The sequence below is a fragment of the Marmota flaviventris genome, chromosome 6 (assembly GCF_047511675.1).
Source record: "Marmota flaviventris isolate mMarFla1 chromosome 6, mMarFla1.hap1, whole genome shotgun sequence".
Taxonomy (NCBI): Eukaryota; Metazoa; Chordata; class Mammalia; order Rodentia; family Sciuridae; genus Marmota; species Marmota flaviventris.
Genome location: NC_092503.1, coordinates 13655193 through 13670101, shown reverse-complemented (window position 1 = coordinate 13670101; position 14909 = coordinate 13655193). Strand labels below are relative to the sequence as shown.

General features: G+C 37.9%; 1 protein-coding gene across 1 annotated transcript in view; it reads left to right on the top strand.

Moving 5' to 3' along the window:
• Positions 1 to 852: 852 nt before the first annotated feature.
• Positions 853 to 14909, top strand: part of Myct1 (MYC target 1) — a 30532-nt gene continuing 16475 nt past the window's right edge. The window contains 2 exon segments of the mRNA XM_027939575.2: positions 853 to 964; positions 967 to 1032. Coding sequence (XP_027795376.2) covers positions 853 to 964; positions 967 to 1032 — 178 coding nt within the window.

Below are 14909 nucleotides of genomic sequence, written 5' to 3'. Positions count from 1 at the left end.
TCATGCAAGAGTTTATGCTAGAGTTCCTTGAGGATTGAGAAAACCAGGTCAGTGCCTGCATTTGCAGTCATTAAGTGCATGTTGGCAACTGGTATTACTGCTTCCAGTAGCTCCCCAGTGTCAGAGGATCCAGTCTAAAGCAGTAACGCTCATGGACAAAGATTGTTGAAATTTCTACTAAGCTTCATCTCCTGAAAGGTTTCGAGCAACTCTTTCCTGTATGGCTCTCTCTGATCTATCCCTGAGAATAAATAATGTGATCCTTGTACCCCTGGCTGTAGCACTTCAGATTCTGTTGTCATTGAAAATTTTGCCCTATGTTTCCTTTACCTGATTTTAAGCAGACTCCTTCATTGCACAAACTATCTTTTCATATTTAAGTACTAAATGGCTTTCAAATTTTTTATGCAAAATAGGGGAAGAGCTAAGAATTTTAATAAGTAACTGAGATTTTATAAACAAATGGTGTCAGGTAAACTTAATTGCACTTAAATAGAATATGAAATTCTAAACAGCTACTCCCCTCTTCCCTTTACTATATTGCTATGACTTTCAGACATTGGAAAATAGTCTATTTCTCAATCCTATATAACTTTAATGAAGAGCACTGTAGCTGAGCTTTGGAATGTTCTTCAATATGTTAGCAGGGTGGGGAAATACCAAGATAAAGAGCCAATGGTCCCAAAGCAGCTTCAGAGGTGGCTGAGAGGAGGGTACTCAGTAACTCAGCTGAGGAAATGACGAGGAGGAAATTGTTTTGTGTCTAGGGCACCGTGTGGAATTCCAAGATAAGAAAAACAGTTGCTAATTTGAGTATAAAAGCAGGAAACATGATACACTTTATTTCCTTTTATGCAAACACTAGTATTTGAGGGGTTGTGTGAAAATAATTTTTCTCTTGCTGAACCACAAAGACATAGACTGAAACAGCTTCTTTGGGACATACTGGCTTTTCTTTCTATCTTCTCTTTCTTGTGGATATTATGGCTAATAACACAAGTTTAGGAAGTCCATGGCCAGAAAACTTTTGGGGTAAGGTATTTTCTTTAAACATTTTAAATTTAAATTCAGACTCAGAGAAATGTAGTGCATAATTTATGACAATGATGGAAATTGCTGAGACATTTTGTTTACTGTAAACTGATTATATCCAAGTTTTCATAGATTTACTGCAGAAATGTTATTTGTATAAAACATCTGTGGAGAGAGTTACAGAGACATCAAAGAACCTGGAGAAGTATAGATTTTGGTTGGGGTTATAAAATATAATTAGAAAATAAGGAGAATTTAAAAATGAGGCTAAAAAAAGAAAAGAAATATAAGGTGTAAGTAATTGCTGTTTGGAATATGACAGAATGGATTTTATTGGGAAAAAATGTGTATTACTTGTGTAAAGTTTGTGTTATGTATTTTATTGAATGAAACCAAGATGTTCTACAGGGGTTTTTGTAACTTAAGTTGTCAATGTTGTATCTTTTAATTTCCAAAGTGAATATAAATAACAAATCTATACTTGAATGAATTTAGAGCATGACAAATATAAAGAATTTTTTGCAAATAAAATAATATTTTATGTACAATTACAATAATTTTAGATATAATAAATATTATATATTACATGATAAAATAAATATAATTATATAATATGATTCCTATGTGAAATATATTATTCCATATATATATATATATATGTTAATATATGGGGATAAGTTCATATAGCATTCCAATACTATCCCAGAGATAAGAGGACCAATACCAAGGTGGTTTTTCATTTAGATCAGCCCACACTAAGGTTTTTTTAGTGTTCCCCAAAGCTGACCTTTGAGCAGGAACGGGCCAAAGTCAGTTACCTGTCGCTACAGGTTCAGGGAAGAAGGGCTAGGATGTGAAATTGACCTGTCTCTTGGGTTCAGAGAAATTTAAAAATAAAGAAGACAAGTTCAGTTACATCCAGGGAAAAAAAAAAAAAAGCTTTAAAGGAAAAAGAAATGGAGTTTATGAAGAGATCTATAGCCAGGTTCAAATGTTCAGAACAAGTTTTTAGTCCTCTCAAAAACTATTTCAGACTACTACTGTGATTTAAGGTAAGGTTTTGAGAGCCATCAGGTAAAAGTGAATGACACTTTCTGACTGTCCCCAGCAATCAGGTCTAGTTGACCATCATCACAGCAATTTGCATCAAGGGAATTAACTCTTTTCTGTCAATAACCATTTCTGTTTGCTTCAAGCCTAAAGAGAAATTTAATGATGAACATCTTGATAAAATTAAATGATAAATTGGGGGAGAAGAAAATGAATTATGCATGCATACTATACAGAACAGCTTTAGTAATAGCTTATTCTAGTTATATACCAAGAGACAATAAGCCTTTGAATTGTGGGATCTAATTATATATTTGTGACAATATTAATTGCTGTCCTTATTTACAGAGAAAGCAATCATGCAAACCACATGCTGAAAATAGCTAGAATGTGTCTAAACTAAACCCCCATTACAAAAATGAGTAATTGTACAAATTATTCAAAAGTAAATTAACTCATATTGCAAAACTTAATATATGAAATCCAGATCTATTTTTTCAAGCCATTCATAATTTGAGATTCATATAAGGAAAATAATCCATCATCTACTGAATAAAACATGAATAATAATCATTAAAGCTGAAATTAATAAGAGAATGCTTAGTTGGAGTCCATCCCTTCATCCTAAAATGTAATTTTTTTAATAAATAGATCTGTGCTTAAGAGGAAATACAAAGTTATTATATGAAAGATAGGTCCTAATATTTCTTTTTTCTTGGCATGTGAATATAATGGAAAATAGGTGGGAAAAAGAAAACTGAGCAGAGTGTTGCACTTGTAAGTATGAAAATTCAATGGAAATTGGAAAACATAAAATATTTGATCACTTGGGGGAAAATAGGTAAAAGATTACAGTATTATTTCTGTGGTTAAAAGTATTAAGTATACAATGAAAATATGAGTGTAAGTATATAACATTCAAGCATTTTCTGAGCTACAAATGTCAATCTTTTTATTTTCATTTCTTGATTTTTATTTCTAAATTGATATTGATTTTGGTAATTGGCTCCTTGAAAATACTATTTTAAAATCTTGTACAATGCATTATAACACATTGTTCATGGCTTCCAAAGATACTTGTCTGCTTGGCACTCTGAATTCATAAAACACAGAAAAAAAAATAACTTAGAAAAGCATAACTTGTACACAGAACCACAAAATTTCCCCAGCCTTAATACTTTTAAGGCACATAAGAAGTTGTTTTCCAAATATGACTTTCCCCGTTTACTTTAATGAATGGAAAAAAAAGCCAACAGGATAATGATGCCATAGTACTACCAATAATGATGGTTTGCATTTTTGTGGATATCACCCACTAAAACTTACTGAGCATTGTTCAAATAGCAAAGTCATGAGTACAGGAGTTGGCAACAAAATTGGCCTGAGAGTGACAACCCCCCTCACACCTTCCGCCTTTTCTTTCTTTACTGCACTTCCCTTCTCTATAAACCTTCCTCCTAAAAACAACAGGAAATATGGCTCATGAAAGTTTGCTATGTCTGCTCTCATGAAATAGAATACAATGTCATCGAACTCAGTTATTCTCTTAGTACTTAAGAGTCCCACACAAGACATAGCTTTGGCTGGACCTGCTACCTTTTCATGCTTTTTCTTGGGGAGCAAGGGATTGTTTCTTTTATAGCTAGCATTGTGCACAAATTGAGGAAAGGTATAGTTGATGTAGGAGCTGGCATTTATTCACCTATTTAAATCTTCACAAAAAAATGCAATGTATCTTTCAGAGGTTTAAATTCTTGGAGGTGATCATGTATGCAATTTTGTATGCATGTTCATTACCATTTTGTCATATATTATCTTTTTAATGGAGAAAATGGCAACAAATATTTACAGGAGTTTTAAAATATATGGTAAAATGGTTTCTAACTCCTTCTTAAAAGGAAATGGAACATTACCTGTTCATAGAAAGGTAAGATTCAAATAGGGAGGTAATTCTAATGCATTCTGATATTCATTTTTCACTAAATCTCATTCAGCTCACACTCAGAAACATTGGCTGGGCATATTAGATAATGTGTTAGGAGTCATACATATGACATGGTTTGGAAGTTCAGAGAGCTCAGGAGAAATGTTAGCAGTAAATCTGCGGGAGTAGAATTCTCAGGCACGTTTGTGAAGAAGTGGATGCCTAATTAGGATGATCATCTTTGGCAATTACTGGGACATAGTTGAAAGGCAGGTTGAAGGTAGCATTTTTTTAAATTTATTCTTATTTGTTATATATGACAGCAGAATGTGATTCAACTCCTATTACACAATAGAACACAATTTTTCATGTCTCTGGTTGTACATAAAGTAGAGTCACACCATTTGTGTCTTCATACATATACTTACGGTAATGATTTTAGTAAGATTTTTAATATCAGTGCAAAAGTTTGATCTGATTTAACCCCAATCACTTGCAACTTATTGGCTTCAAGCCTCCTCACATTCCACCTCCCTAGGATTTTTCTCTAAGGTTGGAAAAGGGGTGTGAGGGTTATAGAGTTCATATTCTATATTTTCTAACACACTAGAGGAAAAGAGCCTTTGATTCTTGACCAATTTCTGGCCTCTGCTGACATCTACTGACAGGTATTTCTCAAATGCTTTGGGGCATTGCTCTTTCTCTTTCTGCCTTCACTGCTGAAGCTCTCACTGCAAAATCTGGCTCACATGATCTGTGCAATATTTGCTGACAGTGTGGTTCTTCCTTTCTGCAAATCCCTCTGGTCTCCTGGCCCTCTTTCAGGTGCTCTTCTATCTGTCTCAGTGGCACTGAACAATTTTTAACATCAGGAGCCTGGCTTCCAGTTCTGCCCTCCAGAGAACCCAGGCTTCCCAGAGGGGCTACTAGCTTCTCTAAGTATTATCTTCTCCAAGAAGCTGGGAATGGATCCTGAGTTCCCTGGGATTCCATACACCAGTCTGTAGCTCATCACAAGCAGGAATGGAGCAATGAGCCCCTTCTCTGAAACTCTCAGTGGTCCTTTGCTACATAATCTTTTTCTTTCTCTCTCTGAAATCCTTCTTCACACTGCTCATGAAAAATGACCGATAGGCCATGTTTTATTCTTCCTAACTTTGTTTATAGTAAAAAGGTATGTTCTCGAGTCCTTTAGGTTTTTAGCATTTTGAAGTTGAAACAAAAACTTTTCTCTCAAAATACCTAGTTAGTGCAGTAACAATGTTAATTTTCAAAACTATGATTTTTTTTCTATATATTTAACAATTTACTTAGTAATTTTAAAGTGAAGCATTGACTTTAATTTTGCTTGCTAGCTGTCTTAACCTTCTGTGAGGTAACTGAATAACATGAATGGCTGGGAACCAATTTGGAGGGAGTTAAGTGTTATTGAAGGGAGGAATCCTTGTCTAAGAGCTGAAAATGTTATTTCTCAGCCTGTAGAAAAATAGCATAAAGGGATCTTCCCAGTAGGTGGGAGCAGTGTGTTCACAGAGAAGCTGAAGGGAGCAGGCTCCTGGATGAGCACATGCCTCAAGGAAGTCCTCTGTCTCCTTCCAGATAGTAAAAAAAAAAATGGTGCACATTTCAAACTCACCTCAATTAGAGTTGTGAATGGTCTTCAACAATTATGCATCATTAGCATGACATTTTAACAATGATGAATATTAACAGCCTGTTAATTATTTCTTCATCACAATTACTTAGAAAATTTGAAAAATGAGGGTTTATAAATGCTGGTCCTTAAAATGGCTATGTCTAAATTACCTAGAAAGAATTATTATAACTTGTCTCTCACTGTGAGCTGAGATTGTGATTCAGTAGGTGTGAGGGAGCCTACATGCTCTACTACTGGTCAATGCATCTGTGGTTTCAGGATTGTGCATTGAAATTAATGAGAATTGTCTTTTCTCATTATCTCCTTGCTAAATTTTGTTATCAATGTTACACAAGCCTCAAGAAACAAGTTGGGAAGCAGTCCTGAGTTTTCTATTGTCTGGACAAGTTTTAGTAAGATTTGCATTGCTCATTGTTTAAATGTTTGAAGAAAATCATCAATACAATCACAGCATCTTGGACTGCATTAATAATAGTGACCACTCAGAGTGTCCACTGAGTCTTCTGTTTATGGCAGCTGTTTATGCCCTTTTAAGTCAAACTTCCAAATACATTCTGTAAAACTTGTTTGTGACATTCTCTCATGTTTTCCCAACACTATATTATATGTACAGAAGAAACATTTAAAGAACTGTGCAGTGAGCACAGAACCTGGCTTATTTCATTTGCCATAATGTCTTCCAGATTCATCTATGTTGTTGCAAATAACAGGAATTCCTCCTTTATTTTTAAGATTAAATAATAATATTCAGTTATTATATAATGTTCTTTTACATACATACATATACATATGTTTGTTTAACAACAGGGATACATTATGAGAAATACATTGTTGGGTAAATTTTTTCATTGTGCAAACATCCAGAAAGCACTTATCAACCCCAAATGACTACAATATAATTTTATGGGACCATTGTCATATATGGGATTTATCAATCCAACATCATGTAGAAAAAAATGTGTTTATATATATCAAATTTTCTTTATCTGTTTATCCAATGATGGACATGTAGGTTGAATCTGTATTTTGGCTGTTGTGATAATGCTCCAGTGAACATGTGAGTACAGATATCTCTTAGAGATACTAATTTCATTTCCTTGAGGTATGTACCCAGAGGGATTGCCTGAATCATGTGGTGATTCTACATTTAGTTTTGAAGAAACTCCATGCTGTTTTAGTAATGGTTAAACAAATTCACATTTCTTTTTTTAATTTGTTCTTTTTAGATATACATGACAGTAAAGTGTATTTTTTGACATAAAATAATACATGGAGTATAACTTACTCTAATTATGATCCCATTCTTGTGGGTGTACATGATGTAGAGTTCCACTGGTCGTGTGTGTATTCATATATGAACATAGGAGAGTCATGACTAATTCATTCTACTGTCTTTCCTATTCTCATCCATTGAGTTTTACAATCTATTAAATAATATATCTCTCCATTTATTTAGGCCTTGTTTAATTTCAGCAATATTTTGAAGGTTTTGGTGCAGAGATCTTACCTATCCTTTATAAAAAAATATTCTTAGGTGTTTTATGTTTAACGATGCTATTACAATGTCATAATTATATATATATATATATATATATATATATATATATATATATATATATATATATATATACACACTTATTTTTATGTAGGTGGACACAATACCTTTTTATTTTATTTTATATGTTGCTGAGGATCGAACCCAGTTCCTCACACATGTTGGGTGAGAGCTCTACCCCTGAGCCATAACCCCAGTCCCTATAACTATATTTGCTAATTACTTCTAACAACAGTGTATAAAAGTTCCCTCTTCTCTGCATTGTCATCACATACATTTGTCACCAACAGATTTTCTTATACCTATTGACCATTTTCTTCCTTGGATAAATGTCTATTCAGGTCCTTTGCCCATTTTTAAATCACTATTTGTTTTCATGCCATTGAGTTGTATGAAATATTTATATACTTTACAGTAATCCCTTATGGGATCTTTATTTTGCAAATATATTTGTTCCATTTCATAGGTTGTATCATCACTCCTTTGTTTTTTTTTTTATTGTTGGTTGTTCAAAACATTACATAGTTCTTGATATATCATCTTTCACACTTTGCTTCAAGTGGGTTATGAACTCCCATTTTTACCCCATATACAGATTGCAGAATCACATCAATTACACATCCATTGATTTACATATTGCCATACTAGTGACTGTCGTGTTCTGCTACCTTTCCTATCCTCTACTATCCCCCCTCCCCTCCCCTCCCCTCCCCTCTTCTCTCTCTACCCCCTCTACTGACCTTCATTTCTCCCCCTTGTATTATTTTTCCCTTTCCCCTCATTTCATCTTGTATGTTCTTTTGTATAACCCTGAGGGTCTCCTTCCATTTCCATGCAATTTCCCTTTTCTCTCCTTTTCCCTCCCACCTCTCATCTCTGTTTAATGTTAATCTTCTTCTCATGCTCTTCGTCCCTACTCTGTTCTTAGTTACTCTCCTTATATCAAAGAAGACATTTGACATTTGTTTTTTAGGGATTGGCTAGCTTCACTTAGCATAATCTGCTCTAGTGCCATCCATTTCCCTGCAAATTCTATGATTTTGTCATTTTTTAATGCAGAGTAATACTCCATTGTGTATAAATCCCACATTTTTTTTTATCCATTCGTTTATTGAAGGGCATCTGGGTTGGTTCCACAGTCTTGCTATTGTGAATTGAGCTGCTATGAACATCGATGTAGCAGTGTCCCTGTAGCATGCTCTTTTTAGGTCTTTAGGGAATAGACCTAGAAGGGGAATAGCTGGGTCAAATGGTGGCTCCATTCCCAGCTTTCCAAGAAATCTCCATACTGCTTTCCAAATTGGCTGCACCAATTTGCAGTCCCACCAGCAATGTACAAGTGTACCCTTTTCCCCACATCCTCGCCAGCACTTGTTGTTGTTTGACTTCCTAATGGCTGCCAATCTTACTGGAGTGAGATGGTATCTTAGGGTGGTTTTGATTTGCATTTCTCTGACTGCTAGAGATGGTGAGCATTTTTTCATGTACTTGTTGATTGATTGTATGTCCTCCTCTGAGAAGTGTCTGTTCAGGTCCTTGGCCCATTTGTTGATTGGGTTGTTTGTTCTCTTATTGTCTAATTTTTTGAGTTCTTTGTATACTCTGGATATTAGGGCTCTATCTGAAGTGTGAGGAATAAAGATTTGTTCCCAGGATGTAGGCTCTCTATTTACCTCTCTTATTGTTTCTTTAGCTGAGAAAAAACTTTTTAGTTTGAGTAAGTCCCATTTGTTGATTCTACTTATTAACTTTTGTGCTTTGTGTGTTCTATTGAGGAATTTGGAGCCCGACCCCACAGTATGTAGATCGTAGCCAACTTTTTCTTCTATCAGACGGCGTGTCTCTGATTTGATATCAAGCTCCTTGATCCATTTTGTATTCACTTTTGTGCATGGCGAGAGAAAGGGATTCAGTTTCATTTTGTTGCATATGGATTTCCAATTTTCCCAGCACCATTTGTTGAAGATGCTATCCTTCCTCCATTGCATGCTTTTAGCCCCTTTATCAAATATAAGATAGTTGTAGTTTTGTGGGTTGGTTTCTGTGTCCTCTATTCTGTACCATTGGTCCACCCGCCTGTTTTGGTACCAGTACCATGCTGTTTTTGTTACTATTGCTCTGTAGTATAGTTTGAAGTCTGGTATCGCTATACCGCCTGATTCACACTTCCTGCTTAGCATTGTTTTTGCTATTCTGGGTCTTTTATTTTTCCATATGAATTTCATGATTGCTTTCTCTATTTCTACAAGAAATGCCCTTGGGATTTTGATTGGCATTGCATTAAACCTATAGAGAACTTTTGGTAATATCGCCATTTTGATGATGTTAGTTCTGCCTATCCATGAACAGGGTATATTTTTCCATCTTCTAAGATCTTCTTCTATTTCTCTCTTTAGGGTTCTGTAGTTTTCATTGTATAAGTCTTTCACCTCTTTTGTTATGTTGATTCCCAAGTATTTTATTTTTTTTGAAGATATTGTGAATGGAGTGGTTGTCCTCATTTCCATTTCAGAGGATTTGTCGCTGATATACAGGAATGCCTTTGATTTATGCGTGTTGATTTTATATCCTGCCACTTTGCTGAATTCATTTATTAGCTCTAATAGTTTCTTTGTAGACCCTTTTGGGTCTGCTAGGTATACAATCATGTCATCAGCAAATAGTGATAATTTAAGTTCTTCTTTTCCTATTTTGATGCCTTTAATTTCTTTCGTCTGTCTAATTGCTCTGGCCAGCGTTTCGAGAACTATGTTGAACAGAAGTGGTGAAAGAGGGCATCCCTGTCTTGTTCCAGATTTTAGAGGGAATGCCTTCAATTTTTCTCCATTCAGAATGATGCTAGCCTGAGGCTTAGCATAGATTGCTTTTACAATATTGAGGTATGTTCCTGTTATCCCTAGTTTTTCTAGAGTTTTGTACATAAAGGGATGCTGTACTTTGTCGAATGCTTTTTCCGCATCTATCAAAATGATCATATGGTTCTTATTTTTAAGTCTATTGATGTGGTGAATAACATTTATTGATTTCAGTATATTGAACCAGCCTTACATCCCAGGGATGAATCCTACTTGATCATGGTGCACAATTTTTTTGATATGTTTTTGTATCCGATTCGCCAGAATTTTATTGAGGATTTTTGCATCTAGGTTCATTAGAGATATTGGTCTGTAGTTTTCTTTCTTTGAAGTGTCTTTGTCTGGTTTAGGTATCAGGGTGATGTTGGCCTCATAGAATGAATTTGGAAGTTCTCCCTCTTTTTCTATTTCCCGAAGTAGCTTGAAAAGTATTGGTATTAGTTCCTCTTTAAAGGTTTTGTAAAATTCTGCTGTATACCCATCCGGTCCTGGGCTTTTCTTAGTTGGTAGTCTTTTGATGGTTTCTTCTATTTCCTCGATTGATATTGGTCTGTTTAGGTTTTCTATATCCTCCTGACTCAATCTGGGCAGATCATATGATTTAAGAAATTTATCTATGCCTTCACTATCTTCTAATTTATTGGAGTATAAGGATTCAAAATAATTTTTGATTATCTTCTGTATTTCTGAAGTGTCTGTTGTGATATTGCCTTTTTCATCCCATATGCTAGTAATTTGAGTTCTCTCTCTTCTTCTCTTCGCTAGCATGGCTAAGGGTCTGTCGATTTTGTTTATTTTTTCAAAGAACCAACTTTTAGTTTTGTCAATTTTTTCAATTGTTTCTTTTGTTTCGATTTCATTAATTTCAGCTCTGATTTTAATTATTTCTTGCCTTCTTCTTCTTTTGCTGTTGTTTTGCTCTTCTTTTTCTAGGATTTTGAGATGAAGTATGAGATCATTTATTTGTTGGTTTTATCTTTTTTTAAGGAATGAACTCCAAGCAATGAATTTTCCTCTTAGAACTGCTTTCAATGTGTCCCATAGATTCCGATATTTTGTGTCTGTGTTTTCATTAATCTCTAAGAATTTTTTAATTTCCTCCTTGATGTCTTCTATAACCCATTGATCATTCAGTAACCTATTGTTCATTCTCCAAGTGATGAATGCTTTTTCCTTCCTTCTTTTATCGTTGATTTTCAGTTTCATTCCATTATGATCAGAAAGGATGCATGGTATTATCTCTACTCCTTTATATTGTCTAAGAGTTGCCCTGTGACATAATATATGATCTATTTTTGAGAAGGATCCATGTGCTGCTGAGAAAAAAAGTGTAACTGCTTAATGTTGGGTAGTATATTCTATATATGTCAATTAAGTCTAGGTTATTAATTGTGGTATTGAGTTCTATAGTTTCCTTATTCAACTTTTGTTTGGAAAATCTGTCCAGTGGTGAGAGAGGTGAGTTGAAGTCTCCCATGATTATTGTATGATGGTCTATTAGACTCTTGAACTTGAGAAGAGTTTGTTTGATGAACATAGCTGCACCATTGTTTGGGGCATATATATTTATGATTGTTATGTCTTGTTGGTGTATGGTTCCCTTAAGCAGTATGTAGTGTCCCTCTTTATCCCTTTTGATTAACTTTGGCTTGAAATCTATTTTATTTGATATGAGTATGGACACTCCTGCTTGTTTCCGAAGTCCATATGAGTGATATGATTTTTCCCAACCTTTCACCTTCATCCTATGTATGTCTTTTCCTATCAAATGCGTCTCCTGTAGGCAGCATATTGTTGGGTCTTGTTTTGTGATCCATTCTACTAGCCTGTGTCTCTTAATTGGTGAGTTTAAGCCATTAACATTTAGGGTTATTATTGAGATATGGGTTGTTGTTCCAGCCATATTTGTTTATTTATGTTACTAAACATGGTTTGTTTTCCTCTTTGATTATTCACCCCCCCTTTACTGTCCTACCTCCCACTGTTGGTTTTCATTGTTATTTTCCATTTCCTCTTCCTGTAATGTTTTGCCGAGGATGTTTTGAAGAGATGGTTTTCTAGCTGTATATTCTTTTAACTTTTGTTTGTCGTGGAAGGTTTTAATTTCATCTTCCATCCTGAAGCTTAATTTCGCTGGATACACAATTCTTGGTTGGAACCCATTTTCTTTCAGTGTTTGAAATATGTTATTCCAGGATCTTCTAGCTTTCAGAGTCTGTGTTGAAAGATCAGCTGTTATCCTGATTGGCTTACCCCTAAATGTAATCTGCTTCCTTTCTCTTGTAGCTTTTAAAATTCTCTCCTTATTCTGTATGTTGGGCATCTTCATTATAATGTGTCTAGGTGTGGATCTCTTATAATTTTGCACATTCGGCGTCCTGTAGGCTTCTAGAATTTGGGATTCTGTCTCATTCTTCAAGTCTGGGAAGTTTTCTCATATTATTTCATTGAATAAATTGTTCATTCCTTTGGTATGGAGTTCTATACCTTCCTGTATCCCAATGACTCTTAAGTTTGGTCTCTTAATGTTATCCCATATTTCTTGGATGTTCTGTTCATGGTTTCTTAACAGTCTTGCTGAGCTGTCTATGTTCTTTTCAAGTTGAAATACTTTGTCTTCAGTGTCTGATGTTCTATCTTCTAAGTGTTCTACTCTGCTGGTAGTATTCTCAATTGAGTTTTTAAGTTGGTTTATTGCTTCCTGCATTTCTAGGATTTCTTTTTGTTTGTTTTTTATAACCTCTATCTCCCTGTATAGTTGATCCTTTGCTTCCTGGATTTGTTTGTGTAATTCCTTGTCGAAGTGATCTTTCATTGTCTGATTTTGCTGTCTAATGTCTTCCTTGATACTCCAGATCATCTGAAGCATATATATCCTGAATTCTTTATCTGACATTCCATCTGCTGCAGCTGTTACCTCTTCTAAAGTTGAGTTGAACTGCATTGCTTGTAGTCCTTTCTTTCCTTGTCTTTTCATACTGCTTGCGTTTCTTTTTTCTTGGTGAAACTGTTGTGTTTTTAAAATTTTTTCCCCCCCTATATATTTATATTGCTCTTGTATAGTTGAAAAGTCTCCCTTGCAGGTGCGGGGGGGGCTCTGCTCTGCCCCTCCTCCAATTGATGTGAGGTGTCTACCACGCCCGCGGACCCCTGGGCCTGATCCGCCGTTCTGTCGCAGGTCTGCCTACCTTGCAGGTGGGGGCGAAGGCTCTGCCCTGCCCCTCTTACCACACCCGGGGACCACTAGGCCTGATCTGCAGGTTGGTCGGGTCTGCCCACCTTGCGGGCACGGGTGTCAGTTCCGCTCCGCCCCCCACTCCAATTGGGGTCACTTGACCACCACACAGGCGGGCCTCTGGGCCTGATCTGGGCGCGGGCGAAGGCTCTGCTCTGCCCCTACTCCAGTTGGGGTGAAGTGTGTACCACGCTGGCAGGCCGCTGGGCCTGATCCGCCGGTCTGTCGCAGGTCTGCTTACCTTGCCGGCGTGGGCGGCGGCTCTGCCCTGCCCCTCCTACCACGCCTGCAGACCGCTGGGCCTGATCTGCAGGTTGGTCGCAGGTCTGCCTACCTTGCGGGCGCGGGCGGCGGCCCCGCTCCTCCCCTCTGACTCGACAACAAAGCGAGAGAGACTCGGGTATCTGTGACTCACCCTCCCTACCAGGGGACCAACTGTTTCCGTCGCCGCTGGCACCGATGAAGTTCTCTCCTCGGCCGCTCTCTGATGACATCAGATCTCTGCCAGGCTGGCATCCCCTGTTCTATGGCTGAATCCCATTTTCTTCTCTTCCAATAGGCGGAGCTGTGCCCTCTGAGCCGAGCTTCTGCCCTCTATGTGCTGACAGAAATCCCTGAACGGTGGCTCCTGGGAGTCTCTCAATCCTGTTAGTCCAGAGCCCTTTCACTTATCCGGCCCCTCCCCCTGTTCCTCCTCCCAGCCAGCCAGCCAGGTCCTGTTCACCAGAGGCGGTTCCCCAAGGATCTGATTACACTTGCAGCCCCACCGCGTGTCCTATATCCCGAGCAATGAACACCCTCTCTGTCATTCATCTAAGCTCCAGTGCTGTGGTGGGGTGATCTGGGAACCAACAGTTTAATTTTTCCGGACCCCTTTGGTGGGCACGCCCCCAGAAACTGGCGGCTAAGATCTTGGGTGTCGCTGCTGGTGTTAATGGGAGGTGGGGATCTGGAATCCCCTCTGCTTCCCTACAGACACGCCCCTGGAGAGATTCCCGAGGTTTCCTGGCTGCTTGTATCTGGGGGGGGGGGGGGGGTGGGAGTCACACACCTGCTAGTGGATTCCACTGGGAAGGAATTCTGTCGGCGGAACTCTGGTGATGTCACCTCTCTGCTATGGCGGGCCCCAGGCTCCTTGCCGGAGTGTCCAAAGGGAGGGGTGGGACTGGTCTGTCTCTGGTTGGTTTCAGCTCCCAGTTCGCTATTTCATGAAGGCTTGGCGAGAGACCTCTTCCTAGAGTCCCTGCACCGCTCCTGCTGCGCTGTGCCTCAGAGGCTATCCACCCTGACACGGGGGCCGCGTGCAGGCAGCCGACAGTCGCCGAGTAGCGCGGGCAGCAGCTGGCGGGTCTGGACCTCTGTGCTGCGTGGCGGAGATTCACTTGTCTAGCGCAAACTGTCACCTCCAAAATCCTACCAATTCCCGGCCGGTCTGTCTTTCGTGGAATTTTGCTAGGAGTTTCTCAGCAGGTCGAATCTAAGCGTATCCATGCGTCTCTCTGACCCCGTTGTTGCGGAGGTACTGAAAGCGCTGCCTCCCCACTCGCCGCCATGTTGGATCCCCCTCATCACTCCTTTGTTGTGCAGAAGCTTCAGAGTTT